The 18317-nt window shown below is 42.4% G+C and overlaps 1 protein-coding gene across 1 annotated transcript in view; it reads right to left on the bottom strand.

Annotated features, from left to right (window-relative positions):
• Positions 1-18317, bottom strand: part of LOC137298680 (uncharacterized) — a 146537-nt gene that overhangs the window by 7994 nt on the left and 120226 nt on the right. Inside the window, exons 107-132 of the mRNA XM_067830962.1 lie at positions 18099-18286; positions 17614-17765; positions 16720-16857; positions 16282-16536; positions 15857-16080; positions 15199-15360; positions 14662-14853; positions 13522-13901; positions 12837-12999; positions 12428-12616; positions 11955-12150; positions 11162-11556; positions 10474-10747; positions 10045-10272; positions 9430-9765; positions 8850-9095; positions 7985-8158; positions 7124-7294; positions 4867-6881; positions 4323-4571; positions 3744-3977; positions 3098-3268; positions 2586-2741; positions 1749-1934; positions 1291-1377; positions 325-653 (exon numbers count right to left, since the gene is read on the bottom strand). Coding sequence (XP_067687063.1) covers positions 325-653; positions 1291-1377; positions 1749-1934; positions 2586-2741; positions 3098-3268; positions 3744-3977; positions 4323-4571; positions 4867-6881; positions 7124-7294; positions 7985-8158; positions 8850-9095; positions 9430-9765; positions 10045-10272; positions 10474-10747; positions 11162-11556; positions 11955-12150; positions 12428-12616; positions 12837-12999; positions 13522-13901; positions 14662-14853; positions 15199-15360; positions 15857-16080; positions 16282-16536; positions 16720-16857; positions 17614-17765; positions 18099-18286 — 7490 coding nt within the window. The remainder of the gene's footprint in view (positions 1-324; positions 654-1290; positions 1378-1748; positions 1935-2585; positions 2742-3097; positions 3269-3743; positions 3978-4322; positions 4572-4866; positions 6882-7123; positions 7295-7984; positions 8159-8849; positions 9096-9429; positions 9766-10044; positions 10273-10473; positions 10748-11161; positions 11557-11954; positions 12151-12427; positions 12617-12836; positions 13000-13521; positions 13902-14661; positions 14854-15198; positions 15361-15856; positions 16081-16281; positions 16537-16719; positions 16858-17613; positions 17766-18098; positions 18287-18317) is intronic.

The raw sequence follows: 18317 nt of genomic DNA on the forward strand, positions 1-18317 counted from the left end.
CAAGACAGTTATACAACTTAATTTTTTTTTTTGAAGAAGAAGGAATCTTGTTTCAAAGTAAAATAATGATCACACATAGAAAAGTGTGTGAGCAAGTTCAGTTTGTTCAGAGTGAGTTCAGCTTTTAGCAATATTCCAGCAATATCACGTTCAGAAATGGGCTTCACACAATGTGCCCATGTGGGGAATTGAACCTGGGTCTTTGGCACAGTAAGTGCCTAAACCACTAAACTGCCCCTCCACCCCTACACACAGAAGAAACAATTATGAACAATATACACAAAATGCAACAACCAAAAAAATACATTAAACATTCCGACTTACTGAAGTTGACTGAGAATCTTCCTCTTGCGTTCTTCCTCACGCTCCTTTTGCTCTTTCTTCCTTTTCTCCAACTCAGCTTGCATCTTCTTCAGCACTTCGTCCTTGTACTTTCTGGATTCCTCTGCTGCCTTACGTGCTTCTGCCTCATACTGCTTCGTGAGGGCTTCCGCAGGGGAGTACTTCCTCATGGCATCAGCCAGGTCCCCGAGCTGCTTCTCTTTCAGGGAAAGTCGGGCATGAGTCTGCTGCACCTCCAGCTGGGGCGTTATCTGCTTCTCTGCCTGACTTGACAACTTGGCTGTCAGCTGGTCAAACTCCTCAAGTTGTTTCTGGAAGTATTATTAAATAGTGGTCTCAAAAAGGAGGATCATAGTGGCATATTCTTCAGATGCGAGTGAGTAGTAATAGTAGTACTTGCATATTCTTCAGGTGTGAGTGAATGAGAAAGATTTTATGGTGCCTTTCACAATATTCCAGCAATATGCCAGTGGGGTAAACCAGAAATAGGCTTCACACATTGTACATAATCAAAACTGGGTCTTCGGCTCTTTCTTTTCTTTCCCCAGATATTTAGGAAGAGTAATTGTGTAATCCAGAGAGAGAAAAAATCGCAGGTGTGAATTTCATTTGTGTGTCTGTCACAGCTGCGAGTTGACAGAATATTTTGCCAGCACCTGAAGGTATGAAATTAGTTTTGGGTGCATTATCTGGGTATGAGTGATGAGTTAGGGAGTTATTTTTCAGCAATATTCCAGCAATATTATGGATGGGGACACTAGAAATGGGTTTCACACATTGTACTGATGTGGGGACTCGAACCTGATTCTTCGGCGTGAGAAACGAACACTGAAACCACTTGACTACCCTACCACCCCGGGTCTGAGTGATGACCTGATAAGGGTCAGGCACCACACAAGTTGGACACTGGGTCAGTGAGAGATCCTACTCTGGCGGAACATGTCTCACCTCCTGTTGTTTCTGGAGCTGCTGCTTCTTCTGAGCCAGGTCGGCATGGGACATGGACCCAGCATTAGCCACAAGGTCCATCAGCTCCTGAAGCAACAACTCATTGTAATCAACACACTGAATGTCTATGACAATTACACAAGATGGACCAAGCAACACTTCCACTTGTATACTACCTGTATAATAAAATCGATATTTCATACTTATCCTAATTGCTTATCTCCTTTCTCCTTTTGACGGTTAAGTGGAAAAACAGACTCATTTTTCAGTTCCCTGAAGAGAAATTACTCAGCAAGAGTAGTCTCCCTTTTCCCACGCTGTACTCAGTTATATCACCAATACTCATCCCATTCTTACCTAATGAAATTAATTAACTTGAGATTCATTCAGTACTCTGGTTCCCCTACGGAATTCCCAATACATAACTGTATCTTGGCGAACATGTTCATCTACTCTACCTGTTCAAATGCTGATGTGAGTTTGTCTCTTTCGGCTTGTCTAGTTTCCTGGACCTCCACCAGGGCACGTTTCAGAGCAGCATCACGCTCCTGAGCCAGTTGTTCCTCCAGGTGGATGGCTTCTTTCATGTGTCTCTGTCTCAGAACTGTGTAGATCATGTTCTCTGCCGCCTGACCGTCCTTGCCCTAAACACAACAATATCCTCATCACATGTACAATTATTTGCCAATTATCTTATTGATGTGTAATCATATCTGAGTTACTCTTAACAGTATTTCAGTTTGATAATATTCCCAAGAACACCTGATTCTTTATAACTGAAACTTTCAGTCATGGCATGACATTTTGTTTTGTTTGCTTGCTGTTTAACACTGCACTCAGCAATTACAGCTGTATGGTGGAGGTCTGTATATAATCAAAGCTCGACCAGACAATCCTGCGACAAGTCTTGTGTCAACAAAGTAAGCTAGCCTGATCATCCGATCATGTTAGTCACGACAAGAACGACAATTAATGACGTCACAGTTAGAAGAAATCTGAAAGGATTAGATGATTCCCTAACTTTTGTGTAGTACATAATGGTGCGTCATTTTAATGTGAGCTGAATTTAGTGAAAACATGCAAACACTGATATAGTACTGAAAAAAACCCAAAAAAACAATATCACAGCCATGAAGCCATGACCACAGGTTTAAGAGAAGCAGCTTGACACAGGTACTGTGCCCCAACCATGGTTCTGAAGCTCACCTATACCAGATAGTCCTGTACTGATAACTTGTGTATGTTCTTATGTTCAAGTTCTTTGTTCATGTTTGTTTACATATTAAGAATGTTACCTTTACTGAGTCCTTGAGGGCACGTCCCTCGACATCCTTGGCGATGATCTCATTGAGTTTGTCTCTGTCCTGCTGCTGACGAACAAGTTCTTCTGACATCTCCAGGTCCTGCTTCTGCTTTAGTTGTTGCATCTTCTGCTGCCGACGCAGGGCAATCTGGGAACAAACAAAACATGAGCTCTTCTCAAGAGCAGGGCCGGACTAGAAAACTTGCAGTAACAATGTAAGTTAATGCAGGCAAGGGACAGACATTAACTAGAAACATTATCTCAATGTAATTAAGCTACGCATCAAGCAAAGAGAGAGACACATAAAATGCAACAATAACTTCAAATGCACTTGATACAATGTGAATACAGTCCCCACCAACTATTGCTTCACTGAAGATTTGTTAAAGTCACCATCATGTCAGCATTGTTGCTATGCTATGATGTCAAGAAAAATTTGAAGGTTTAAGGTACAAGGTGCATGTGATAGACATGAAATCTTTGGTTCAAGTGTGAAGTACCAACCTTGTCCATCAGTGCCTTCTTCTGTCGGTTCCTCTCAGACTCAAGGTTGCGCTCGATGGCCTCCAGTTCCTTGTGGTGTTTGCCTAGTAGTTTCTGCATCTCGGCCTCAGACAGACTGCCACCTTTGAGGGCCAGCTCTCTCTCCTGCTTCTCCTTCAGGGCATCCAGTGCCTGCGGCATAATAGTTGGGAAGTGAGTGAATGTGGGGTAACCAGAGGCGGATACAGCTTTTTGAGAAAGGCGTGTGCACGTGCACATTTCAGAAAGCAGAAGCTCTCTTTATTTTCACAAGTTTCAATAGTCATTTCATCCCTCGGGATTTGCCGAAAAGAAGCAACTGTATGGTGAAGGAAGTGAATGTATGGTTGGGGCTAGGTGTAGGAATTGTTTTGGGTGAGCGAGTAAGTATGGTTTTACGATGCTTTTAGTGTTATTCCAGCAATATCATGGTGGGATCAAGTTACCTGGGTGAGATGAGGTGGTGTGAGGTGCAGAAGAGGGTTGTAGCAAGGTGGTGATGGGACATGATTGATGGCAGGATGTATGAGGGCATGGATCACAGGGAGGAAGAGAAATTCTTGATGAAATGAGTGAGTGAATGATTTTTTTTTGGCCACCACACTGAAGGTAACAGACAGCCACACACCAGTTTCTTCTGCTCATCAATCTGGCGATCCATGTTCTTTGAATTGTTGTACATCTCGTCATCAAGGGCATTGTTCATCTTGCGATCCTCTTCTCGTTGAAGAGTCTCCAGCACTGCTTGTTTCTCCATCTGAGCTTCAATCAGACTCTGCTGCTCAGACGTCATCTTGTCCCCATTCAGTTTGTCACTGACAGCTGTAATCACCTCAGCAGCTTCAGCATTGCCACCGGACACCTGGACAGCAAGGATATCTATTTTCTTTAGTAAAACTGTGTAAATGGGTATAACAAAAATTCAGCAGACGTACAGCAGAGTATACTTCAGCCATTTTGGGCATGAAATGTGACATGCAAACACTTAAATCACAGGGCAACCATGTTTCCACTTTCTCAGATTGTCATTTTAGAAATCAATCCTAACCGGTAAGCACACACAACATGTTAGTCCATCCAGCCATTATATATATATACGTGAAACACAAAGCTCTGAAGGTAAGACCATAATGAAAAAGAATCCAGAATTCTTTTAATCAGTAAATGATGATCATGATGTATTCCCCAAAAGCAATGTAAATCATACATGAGCCTTGGTGATCCTGTCCAGTTCAGAGGCCACTGCCTGGTCCTTGGCAAGCTGCTCTTTCATGCGCTTCCGTGCAGCAATCTTGGCCATGAGTTTGTCATTGGCACCACTGCGCTGGTCTTGGTGCCTGGCCTCCATGCGGTGGACTTCATCATGGAACTGGGACATAATTCTGTCACGCTCAGTAGCAGTTGTGTTCCTTAGCATCTCACGAAGAGCCTGCTCTTGAGCTTTCTGTTGCTGTTCCTAAAATGCAAAGATCAATCTCAAAGAAACATTTTAGAAAAGATGTCAAACTCTATTCTTGCTGAGCTTTAACAATGTCATGATAATCTGACTTCAGGAGAGACAGGATGCAAACCTGGCTGATTTTAATTAGAAGGCAGCTGATTATCTTAGTATATTTTACAATTAATTCATTCCAAACAAATCAAGCTCATCTTAAAGTTGAACCTCAATTGTTGGCACCAGAAAAAAACAATCAACATGTTTTCCAAAAGTTCCTCCTCTTTTCATGTACTACTCTCAGCAATGTACAAACCTTTTCATATTTTTTCCAAGCCTTTAGTAGACTAGATTCTTCTCTAAGTCTGTCAGCCTCGTTCTGAGATTCCATAGCTTGCAGAAGCTGCTTCTTGTCCTCCTCTGACAGATCTTTGAGTTCTTCATTGCTTGGCTGCTGCACCTGTTCCCGACCCTTTCTGTGCTGCAGCTTGTCAAACAGTGACTTGGCTGCAAGGTTTAGATTTGTCTTCCTCTCCCTAAACGACTTCAACATGGCATCCTTCTGCTCCTGGGTTAAGTCAAGTGAGTTCACCCACTTTTCAAACTCATCATCCATGAGAGGTTCCTCCTCAGCTGTAGCAGTTGTGGCCTTCTGTAGTTCGACCCTCAATTGTTCCTGTTCCCGTTGAGTCTTCATCATTTCCTTTACCATGTCCTCAAAAGACTTGACATGCTGTGCTGGGACACTCTCAGAAGGAATTCCTTGGTTCTTAGCTTCCATCATGTGTTGTCTATAGAGCTCTTTCTTCCGTTGTCGTCTAAGATCTGCCAGTTTCTTCCTCAGGTTGGCCAGCTCTTGCTGCTTGGATTTGTCAAATGAATCACTGAGCTTCTGTATGTTGCCAGCATGGTCAATTATAAGTCTTTCTTTGTCGTGGTCAGATTTAACATGTGACATCTTCTTCTTGAGGTCTTCTGATACCTCTTCTAGCATTTCCTGTTTCTTCATGTCATATTCATCCAAAAGCTTGTTTAGTCTGTCAATTTCCTCTGTTTTGAGTTTGTTTTCCAACTGAGCTGCCTCATAAGCTTGTTTCTCAAACAGATATTTTTCCTGCTGTCTCTTCTCCTCCTCGCTAAGGGTTCCAGAGCTCTTCAGTTTGCTGGGGTCACCAATGACAGCCACAACTGATGAATCAGTCTGAGTGTCTCCACTGGAGGTTCCAGCTGAACTCTTCACAAGCTGTGACTCAACACGACCTGGATGTGGAGGTTGCCCTTGTCCACCTTGATGTTGTCCACCTTGACCTTGACCTTGACCACGACCACCAGTGCCTGCTGCTGCATGATTAATGTTGAGGTTTGTAATGTTGGTATTTGATCCACCAGCTCCAACCTTAATAAGATTGAGAAGTTCTGGGGACAGGTAGAAAGGACCTCCAGATTCTAACATGGCTATGAGCTGCCTGATGAGAGGGATCAGTTCTGAGTCACTAGATGTCTCTTCAGAGTCTCCATAAACGCCACTCAGCTGAGAGTCATAGTCCCCGGCCAGCAGGGCACTCCTTGTGATCACAACTTTTGCCTCCTCACAGCAGAGCTCCGACTTCTGTCTGGCATATTCCAGAGAGGAGTGCTCCTCATCCAGGCCTTCTAGTTTGTTGGTGATCTGGTCCCGCAGCTCACCCTGGAGTCGGGCCTTCCCTTGGTGGTAGCGTTGCAGAGCTGTGGTCTCTGCCTCAGGGTTCATGGCACCATCCAAATCATCCATCCTGTCTCTGTATCTCGTCTCCTCCTGCTGCAGTTTGCTGAAGAACTTTCGAACTGTGTCTGTGTATTTGACATGGGCCACGACATGTGCTTCTTCGTGTTCTCGTTCCAAATTGTCTGCCTCTGTTAAGATGCTTATGATTTCAGATGGGATCACTGTAGAGTAGTCTTGCTGTGATGCTCCACGGCGCTGAACTTCACGTTTGGCATTTTCATTCAGTTGATGTGAAAGAGCATCAACATCTTCTAGGACACGTTGTAGGTTTTTAGTAGACACTGTGTTCAATTCAAACAAGAGTTGCTGAGTCAGTGTATGTTCCTTCTGAGTGAGTTCATGTTCCTTCTGTCGTTGCCTTCTCCAGTAGCCACGTCTTGCAATGATCTCCTCCTCTAGCAGAGCAAGAGCACCTGGTGGTGGTTTCTTCTTCCTGTGGCCTCCTGTTGCCAAGGTAACAGGAATAACCATCTTGTTTTCAGGGTTTACTCTTACACCAATGACAGGACTTAAGTCCCCTGTGACAGGATCCACTGCTTTACGCCCAATGTTGATTGGGACAAGACCTACAAGAACATTGAGAAGGAATGTCATACATCACCTGCTGGAATGAATAAACCATACTGATTTAAAAGCATATGTTAAAAGCTTTAATTATTAAGAGTGCTTCACCACAAGAGTCTCTTCTCTTCATAAACCTTACGGTTAATTCAAATAAAGAAGTCATCTTCAACACGAATATCGGACAAAGCTGTTTTTAATATGCTGCCAACTACAAGCAAGGTTCTGCTACATGGGAATATCTCACCTCCACCTTCAGGGTCCTCCATTGTGCCTCCCAGGGGAATAACCCTGCCTGTGTGTTGTTGTTTTGACGCACCAAGTATTGGAACTCGGTGATTAGAGCCTGCAGGGTCCATCATTGTTGTACCAATCAGTATTGGCAGTAGCTGCCCTGTCTTGGAGAACTCGTACATACCTGTAGAGACAGAAATGAAGCAGGTAAACAACATATAAAGGGGCCAAAGGTAGCCCTGTGGGGCTGCATTTACTGGTGCATAATATACCCTGTCACATACATTTTTGCCTATTTAATATTTATGTCCACATTTTGCTTTAAACCAACCTGACTGAAAGATCTGTGTCAATATGGTTCCCTTCTAACATTAAGTATCAACACTGTGATCAGTGATTGGGAAGGACAGGAGCCATGGGCCATTTTGCACATGAGAACAAAATGTTTACTATTGATACAAGGGTAGTGGGCCATTCTAAATTGAGAAATAATCCCGAAAATGGCCCAGTTCTCTATCACAATCCGTTTGTGATTTAGTTGAAGTACTGTTGAAAACAGATTCACAGTCATTTCACTCTTTGCATGAATATGTGTGAGTTTACCATATCAACAGTTGGGAATTATTCTCACAAACATACATTAAAAAATTACAAATCCTATAACAATTTTATTAATAAAGCTTTGGAGTGATTGGGTATGAACTTATGCCTCTTTTAGCTATATTCTAGCAATATCATGGAGATGGACACAAGAAAATGGGCTTTGCACTCTGTATGCATGTTGGGAATCGAACCTAGGTCTTCAGCGTGATGAGTGAACCTTTACCCATCATGCTACCCCACCACCTGAGTAAAGTTTTGGAGTTTTACTTACCAGGACATCCTCCAGTAGTTGCCAAGATGGTAGCCTTTTCCATACGGCGTGCAACGTCATGCTGAGATCTAAGCAGATGAGACTTCATTCTGTTTCTGGCTCTCTCCAGCTCCTTCACAGCGGCATCCAGAGATGCTTCCTCATGCCGAACACTGACGTTGCTGTTCTCCTGGCCTGAAACATAACAGAAAATTTTAAATGAGGAATTTACATGATGACTTGTTAGGACTAATTCCTTGTTATCGCAGGACAATACAATATTGTCCTCCCATCAGGACACTTCATTACTACAAGAAGCAGTAGGTACCTTCAGCTACTCTGGAACATATTACAATATTGGCCTACCATCAGACCGTTTCATTATCCCAGGAATATAATGTGATATTGACCTACCACAAAATCACTTCATCATCCAGTACAATGTAATTTTGTCCAACTATTAAATGATTCATTGTGTCAGGTATATAATGTGATATTGACCTACCACAAAACCACTTCATCATCCAATACCATGTAATTTTGTCCAGCTACTAAAATGATTCATTATGTCAGGAATATAATGTGATATTGACCTACCACAAAATCACTTCATCATCCAACACAATGTAATTTTGTCCAACTATTAAATGATTCATTATGTCAGGTATATAATGTGATATTGGCCTACCATAAAATCACTTCATCATCCAATACAATGTAATTTTGTCCAACTATTAAATGATTCAATATGTCAGGAATATAATGTGAAATTGACCTACCATAAAATCAAATCCCTTCATCCAAGAATACAATGTAATGTTGTCCAACAATTAGAATGCTTCATCATGTCAGGAATACCATGCAATATGATGACATACTGTCCTACCTGCAGCGTACACAGCATCCTTGTATTCCCGCAATGCATCCTGCACACGAGCCTCAATAGCCAAAACACTTGAGTCAAGCAGCGACTGATAGCCACCAGCAGAGGGCAGCACCACCACATCACGCAAGTAGCCACTATGGATCCGCACAAGCTTCCCACTGAGGGAATCCACAAATGAGTCTCCAGATACGATTGGAATTTCTCCATGTTCGCCTGCCTTTGTTCCTCCAACAGGTACAACCACTCCTGTAGTGACAATGATTAAAATAGTGATAGATCAAAACTTAGCCATATTTGCTTCATGGAATCACTGAAAACCTTGGTGCCATTGTATGTTTATTACACCCTTGAATTTGGTAGTATCATGGTATTGGATGCAAGCTTGGAGCTGTCTTGCATACTGCAAGCTGGTGTATGCAATGGGAGCTGGGAACTGGGAGTAATGCTTCATGAGACTTACAGGTCCTGTGATTGTTAAGTTAGCATGTCTGTCTGTCAAACATACCGGTAACCTACAAATCCTTGACTTAGTTTTGTATGGAGTTCTGAGACCTGTTCTGCTCAGTGCAGTAGGATTTACCTGTTTCTTGGTCGATAGCAACAGAGAGGATCGGTACAGGTTGTCCTCCATTAGGGTCCACCATTATGGAGCCGATTTCAATGGGTATTGGCAGTCCTGTGACTGGATCTGTGTGGATTCCACCAATCGGAAGCACAAGTCCAGTCTTGGGATGAATGGTCATTCCTAGTATGGGCACCTTCAGGCCACAGGCTGGGTCTGAGATGGCTGCTCCATGTCGAAGGTCACTCTTGTTCTCGAGTGGCTGCAGTTTGGTCTTGACTGGTTCACCAGTGTGGGGGTTGGTTGGGTAGGGCACGTATGGGATGTATGGCTCCTCTGATAGAGCAGATTCGCCTGGATTTGTGAAAGAATTGTTAGGAGACAAGCATCATCCTGCTTATTTATGATATTATAACACTCATATATACCTTATCTTTCCTTTGTAATATGCATATTGGTACTGATTTAATTACTTCTAACAAATTATTTCCTCTGTTTGATCGGCATTTTAGAAGTTGCTGAGTAATAAGAAAGTAAGATATCTGCATACGCACGATTATTTGCCTGATATCCTAACATTTTCATAATTTTTGGAGAACCAGCTATCATGTTTTTGTTACAAGGATTACGTACCAGTGGCTGAATCAACTACAAAGACCAGTCGTGTTGTGATTGGGTCATATGCAACATTGCCCTGTATGGGCATAACCCGGCCAGTTTGTGGATGCAGGAAATAGTCTGGTGGTATCTCCATCACAGTGCCATCTGCTAACAGCATACGAGTACCAGGCTTGGGACGGATCAAACCAGTCTTCGAGTCAAACTGAAGAAGGTTTGATGCCTTGATGGACTGGTTAGAACCTAGAATAAAATTAAAAAAATAATAATTAAGAACAATTTAAACTTCAATCTAATTGGGTCTCAAGACATGATACAATTATGTCTGCTTCACTGTAAATCCTTCATTAACTCATCACAACTCCGAACTTCAAGACATGAATATTTAATCTGTTAATTTTTTTATACACATGAACTTTTGATAACATGATAATTTCAACTGACCAATCAGAGCATTCCTATTCATGGGTTCCTGCGATCCTGACTGTAAGATCTGTCCTCCAGTTCCCTGTCCCAGAATACCCCAGGCTCCAATTCTCTGACACTCTGCTTGGACCTCAGCAGACATTTTCTGCAGCAGCAGAGTGACTCTTTTGTCCACTGCATTGTGCAGCTCTTCCATTGCCTCCCCCTCGCCCTGCAGGTGCCCTCTCTGTATTCTGCTGGCATGATCCATCAGGAGACGTGTACCTTCTCTCAGACATGCTTGATAATTCACCTATGGAAAAGTTGTATGGCATTAGCTGACGAGATATGGAAAATAATAAAATTAACAAAACCAGGAAATTAATAAACATCATGCAAAAGTTGGTCTACACATGTGATAAGAAGTTGGCCGTGTCTGAGTGAATGAATTTAGTTTTACATTGATTTTAGCAATATTCCAGCAATGTCACAGCAGGCCATACCAGAAATGGGCCTGACACAATGTACCCATGTTGGGAACCAAACCCAGGCTTTTGGCATGACGAGCTACGGCAATAACCACTTGGCTATCCCACAACCTCTCCACGCAGTAGTGACATAAAACTAATAATAATGTGGCAACAACATCACTGGCATCATTAAAATCATTTGGATTGTCTTACATACCAATTCTTTGCCAGAGTTCTTCTGCTGCAAGATTTATTACCTGGTGGTTTTCCCGCCCTTTCTCATCATCTGTCATGAGTGTCGTCTGCTGTTCCAAGATGGCAGCAAAGCGTCTGCCCACTTCCTTTCTCCTCTCAAGCTCAATCTCCAAATCCTCCAACTTGGTCTCATAGCTGGCCAGATCTTCCTGTGTTGCCAGACTACTCTTTCCTGACAGATTCATCTTGGCAGCCCACAAGCCTTTGAGAGATTCACTCTGATTCGCCATTCTTTGGTAGGACTGTTTCATCTCATCCTTGTGTTTGCCAATTGTCTGGGTGACACTCCTTGACTGTTTTGACAGGGTGTCATAGAGAGTTTTCACACTGAATGATTCCAGGTCAACTTGTCTATCATAGTCCCAGAATTCGTCATTCTTCACTTCCACTGCTGAAGCTGGAATGAGACCATTAAATAGTTTACTTGTAATTATTCCTTCATTACCCTTTACAATACAATAGAAGAAGAACAGCTTAAATTAAAGTTATTTTTTACAGTGGTGGGAGGGTCAGACTCACTAATTAATGCACTAACATACAAAAAATTATTGACCCTCCTCGAATGCTTGCCATATTTTGGAAAAGATTTTCCTTGTCTTTAATGAAAAGCATTTATGAGTTTTGTAATGAAATGTAATTTGTTTCATTCCCTTCCAGATATGTGGGATCTGTTCTATCAAAAGTGACAGAAAATTGCCTTGCTGGTCCTGAATCCTGTGAAATTAAAACTGGTAACTGATATTTTAAACCAACTGTATATAATTTAACACAATATTGATCATAAGATGCTCCTACCATCCAAGATGGCTGTGTGCGAACCCATGTCTGGCTGACCAGATGTAAGTGCCTGGAAGTTTCTGTGGTACTTCTTTACTGGGTGAACAGTGGAGCCCTTGCTGGCATAGTCATCAAAGTTGAAGTGCTGAGCCAGATGTCGATAGAAAGGGAAGAGGTAGGATGTCTTTGTCCAACCATATTTCCTGAAGAGAACCTGCAGAACACAACAATGTGATTTGAACTAGCAGAGCAGTCACCTGAAGAAATATTAACAGTGTAAAATCCAACATCACTCAAGACAGAAGAAGAGCCTCTTGTAAATGTATTTGTATTGATTGTCATTGGCTGCAATGGACTGAAATGATAGAAGGTAAAATGTGTTGGTGCCCAGACTTTAGCAGCTGAAAGTATTTTGGAGATATCCATATATTTCATGTTTACACTAACCTTTTTGAATTAGGGGTGTTGCACATGTGAACTAGTTTTCTTACCAGTAGTATGACCATGAGAACCATGACAAGAAATGCTGCTCCGAGCAAAATGAAGATAATTGTCCAATCAGGGGCCTTGAGGATGTCTTGTGACACTGAGATTCCATTCTGGATGATGTATCGGGATGTGGTCGGGAAGAAGGGACCATCCTCAGTGCACTGTGCATCCCTAGCCATCACACGGATGTACTGGAAGGCAAAGTGAGTGAGTGAGTATGGTTTTATGTTTTGATAGTCTGCCAATGTCACTGTGTGGAAAACCAGAAATTGGCTTTACACACAGTACACAAGTTGGGTATCAAGCCTGAGTCTTAAGTGTGACGAGCAAACACTTTCACTGCTGGGCTACCTTGCCTCCACTGCTGCACTTGTTAACAACTAGATGAGAAAGTTGGTATTCTGTACTCACCATTTTCTTGTCAGAGTTGGAGCTGAGGTAGAAGACATATACACCAGGCTCAGTGAATTTGTATGCAAAAAGGGTCGTTGCCGTCGAAAGTTGAGCTTGGGCTTCGATTAGTGCTCGGAAACCTCCATAGTCAAAGTCGGAGTTGGTATTGTACAGGTTATTCCTGTAATGTGGGAGTGAGGTTGGTTTAGTACCACTTTTAATGGTACATCAGTCATACAGCCTGGCATGATGGCTTTATGATGGAAGAAAGGCCAAAGGGAGTGAGAGAACATGGTATTACACCACTTTAAGTAATATTTCTGCAATATCACAATAGGGGACAGAGTTTAGTTTTATAACATAACTTTAGTTATATTCCAACAGTATCATGATAGAGGACACCAGAAATGGGCTTCACACATTGTAGTGAGTGAGTTTAGTTGTACACCGCTTTTAGCAATAGTCAAGCAATATCACAGCTGGGGGACACCAGAAAATGGACTTCACACATTGTACCCATGTGGGGAATCAAACCTGGGTCTTTGGTGTGACGAGCGAGTGATTTAACCACTACGTTAGCCCACTGCCCCTTCACACACTGTTACCATGTCGGGAACATGATGACAGAATGTGTTAGCCACTAGGCTACCCGACCGTCCCTCAGTGTATCAAAGAAGTAAAGATAAATGGAAAACATCCCAACCTGTCATAAACTGGATAGTGGTCATTGGTCACATAGAAGAACATGATCTCTCCAAAGGTCAGACAGACAGTTGGGTTGGAAACACCAGTGAACAGCGAGTTGTTGACAGATGAGGTTGCGAGTAGACGTCGACGTCCAAGTATGGCTGTGTTGTAGTCGGTGTCCTGTGTGATGTTGCCGGTGTAGTCACCTTTGGTGTGGCTGTCAACCCAGTTGTAGAGCTGCACAGGGTCAGGTTCGTAAACACCAAGGAAACCAGTCTCACTCATTTCAGTGATGTGAATGGGAATTTCAGTACCATCAAGGTTGTCACACTGGTCCTCTGTGATAGCATTACGAGTATTGATGGCCGTCAGCAGGTTCTTTGATGGAATCTGGCTCTTGAATATAGAACAGAGTGTGAATATATATTCCCAAACACATGGTAATAGCGAGTGAGTGAGTTTAGTTTTACGTCGCACTTAGCAATATTCCAGCTATATGGCGACGGTCTGTAAATAATCGAGTCTGGACCAGACAATCCAGTGATCAATAACATGAGCATCGATCTGCGCAATGGGGAATCGATGACATGTGTCAACCAAGTCAGCTAGTCTGACCACCCGATCCCGTTAGTCGCCTCTTACGACAAGCATAGTCACCTTTTATGGCAAGCATGGGTTGCTGAAGGCCTATTCTACCCCGGGACCTTCACGGGTCCACATGGTAATAATTAGTGAGAAGGCAGTAAAGTCAACAGGATTCACATGTACAATCACTAACATATTTTCATTAAACCGATAGGTAACCATGCACCAAAAAGGATGGGATGACGAATGTTTTGTATGTGTATAGACTTTTCTCAGTCAAATGCAACCCATAAAGATGTGACACAGAACTGATCTTCAGAAAACCCATGCTTGTTGTAAGAGGCAACTAATTGGATCAGGTGGTTAGGCTTGCTGACTTTGTTGACACCTCACTGGATAACGGCTACAATGATGTTCATACTGTTGGTCACTAGATTGTCTGGCCCATACTCGACTACTGCCACATAGCTGGAATATTGCTGAGGGTGGCAATAAACAACAAACCAGCCAACCACCCAACCAACTCAATCGAATGTGATGCAATGTCAGTGAATATGTGTGAGCTTCTTACTATTAAAGATCCGTTTGCACGCCTTAGCTCTATGTGGGTCTCCAGTGGCTTTTCTGCACAGATGAACTTGATCCTATTTCGCTGAGCTCGCCGACACTCAAGGTTACACAAGACCTCCAGATCATCAGACCTACACAGGCACAGCCCTAGGGTCCTGTCAAAGCCACGGTAGTTGGTCACACCATCACACACCTACAAAGCAACAATTCATCAAAAGTTTGAACGTGTTAAATGTTTCCTATCCTACACAAAACTATCAAGGATACCAGGTGATTTTACTTTTTATGACGCTTTTATCAATGTTCAAAAACAAACTTAGGTCTATGAAAATCATACATATATGCGTTATGGGGAACACAGATCCAGAACATTTTAAGCCTTGTTTACATACATCCCTCCTGCAACCATGGATATTTTCCCCCGCGAGCAAATATATCAACAGAGTGAAAAGGGCAAAATTGTGTCTGCATTTACATTACATGTATGGGGTGAACATTCTTGCAGGTTGCATGGTCCATTGTCTATCTGCATACCAACCTTTTCGCTGCAGTAGGTCTGCCATTGAGTCTCTGTGAGGCACTGACCGGTCTGTGTTCTGTAAGTCCCTTCAACACACAGGTCGTACACTTGCTTGGTACAGTCCTGAAGGCCATCTTCTTGCAGGTATCCAGCTTTACAGGGGCATGTTCGGTCACTGGGCTGCAACAGCCAGTACATATTTAATACAGAACTCTGTGTTTACCCATGGAGGTACTGTATCACCACTCCCAGAAGGTCATTTAAGCTGCCATGCTTTTTCAGTCTGTTGTCATTACTCCCATTTTGGGGAAAAATGCTCAGTGCAAGTTGCATCTAGATGAAAGCTCTAATGATACAAGTTTGGAAAATCCTGTGAAGATTGGGATTAGAACTGGTCTTCAGCTACTCATGCTTGTCGTAAAAGGCAACTAATGGGATCAGGTGTACATGCACGCTAACTTGGTTAACACATCTCCTTGTATCCGAATTATGTGGATGCTTATGCAGTCTGGATTGCCTCAATTACTTGCAGACTGATGCCATTTAGGTGCAATATGACAGCAGTGTTAAAAACGCAACAAAATACAATGCACATAAACACAGATGTCATTTCAACAGCAGTTCAACTTGAAATATTTTCAGGTAATTGCTCATAAGTACGCCATGATTGTCTCACCTGGAAGTCCCGCCCAGCTCCAGTACAGTCACAGTACGTAGATCCTACGTTCACCTGGGTTGCCTCGCCTCCACAAGTAAAGCAGCCTGTCTGCGCTTCCAGGTTGTTGAAGTGATTCACTGGGCATGCTCGGCAGTCATACACACTTCCTGCCTCTTGATCAGGTTGGAAGGTTCCTGGGCGGCAAGGCGACGGTGCAAAGCTGCCAGCAGGGCAATAGTAACCTGTTTGGAAAAACAAATACTGAGTGAGTGAGTGAGTGAGTGAGTGAGTGAGTGAGTGAGTGGGAGACTGAGTGCTTATTAGTGCTTATTTTTTGGCTTTTGACAAGCCTTTAAAAAGTATTGCAGTTAATAGAGCATATTCCATAACAGATATACACAAAGGTTCTTCTTGAACAGTCCTACACAAAATGGCTACTTTACCTGGTGGACAGGGATAAGAGTTGGTTGCTGGGAAACCGATGGCGACTGCTAGTGCACTGTCATTGTACACCGGTCTGTCTGTTGTGGCTTCAGCAAGGCAGACAACTCCTGCCCGACAAATATCACATACAGCACGATGTTCATGAGCTCCAAACGTGCCTGGTTTGCAAGGTTCGCATGTGTCTTCAAAGGTCTGACGTGGTGATCCATCAAATTCCTTGAAGCCCAGAGGACACTTCTTTGGCTCAATAGCACCTAAAGGAACAAGGTCCTGTTAGCTCACAGCAACACAAAATTGAGGTGAGAAAAGGTGAAATATTACATGTTAAATACTTTAACACCCTGAGATAAAAACCCATATTGAAATAAATGTTGTATAGTGAGTTTGTAGTGTATTTGAGGGATATTAAAGATAACTGCATCTCCATCAATTCTCACCAGCATCTGTCATGTTGCAATCATTCTGTGAGCCACAGTAATGTCCCTGGGGGCAGGGCAGGGGGGAGCTGGAGCCGTTAGGACAGTAGTACCCAGGGGGGCATGGCTTCATAGTCATAGACATGTTGCAGTAATACCCTGGAAAAATGTCACAAGTTTAAACACTTTCTTGACCAGTTTATTTGGAATCCTTGGAAACAATGACACTCTTGTATTGGTATTGTGAATGGAAGGAGTAAATCTAATTAACATTAAATCCTTAGGAGATAAACATACTGTTTTGGAAAATCAGAGGTATATAACAAAATTATATTAGCTCTAAATTTGATTTAAAACTGAACACATAGCACGAGGTCTTAAATGAAAGATTTAGAACTATCATAATTTTGTTTTATATCTCTGATTTTCCAACACAATACATACATCTCCATTCTACCATATCCACGTTAGTAAGATTTAAAAAAAAATCACACAGTGTTGGAAAATCAAAGGTACATAACGTGATTATATACCTCTGATTGACTTCGATTAACCAATCAGAATCCAACATTTACTGAAGTGTGGTAGAATAACCTGTACAATACATTCGTTTGGTTTGTGTTAAATTACAAGAGTAAGCATGTACAATGGCAATTATGAACAGACATATTGGATTTCTTAGCACTTTAAACAATTTCTATTGATTATATTCTAGTAAGTTCATGTTTATATTTATGGTAATGTTTCAACAAAATAGTATATCAACAAAACAGAATATCAACTTGATATCATGACCAATCTGTCTGGCAAGTCACAATAACAGCTGGTTTGTTCAATGCTCTCTAGTCTGAGATAATCTTTCATGATAAAAGAAGCACATTTCTATAACAAGATCATCTTAAGAAACATTCTGACCTCCATGACACAAGGTTTGGTTCTGAGCTCCAAAGTCGCAGAAGTAGCCCTGGTCGCACTGTATTCCGGAGTATGTCATGTTTTCATCTGGACAGTAGAAACCTGCTGGGCACAGGGTGCAGTCGTCAACGGATCCGGCAGCAATCTCATCTCTGGAACACATTAATATTCATCTCCCTCCTTAACAAATTTTAAAAAATCTCTAAAACAATTCAACGAATGTTTTCATGTCATCAGTGCCAATACACACAGAAAACAATTTCGAAATTTATGATGTTTGTGATGTTTGTGATGTTTGTGATGTTTGTGAAAGCTCATGTTTACAGAGTGAGTGGGTTTGGTTTTACAACTTTTCAATCAATGTCATGTCATACAATATAAAACTCAGGAACGACAAGAACAGGTTTCACCATGTGGAGATTCAAACCCAGGTCTGGAACTAACACTGAACAAACACTTCCCCACCACCCAGTGTAGCACCCTACCTGTATGTCCCCTTGGGACAGGCGACAGGTCCTGTAGTAGCATTGATGCAGTAGTATCCTGGGGGGCAGGGACTCACGGTGTAGTCAGCCATCCCAGACTCATTACAGAAGTACCCTGGGGGACATGCCTTACACCAGCTGATATCCTTACCCCCCTCTTCGTCATTGTACGTTGTTGGAGGACAGGCCTGAAAACAAAATTCATTAATTGCAGAAGTA

This window comes from Haliotis asinina, chromosome 10 (genome assembly GCF_037392515.1).
Source record: "Haliotis asinina isolate JCU_RB_2024 chromosome 10, JCU_Hal_asi_v2, whole genome shotgun sequence".
NCBI lineage: Eukaryota > Metazoa > Mollusca > Gastropoda > Lepetellida > Haliotidae > Haliotis > Haliotis asinina.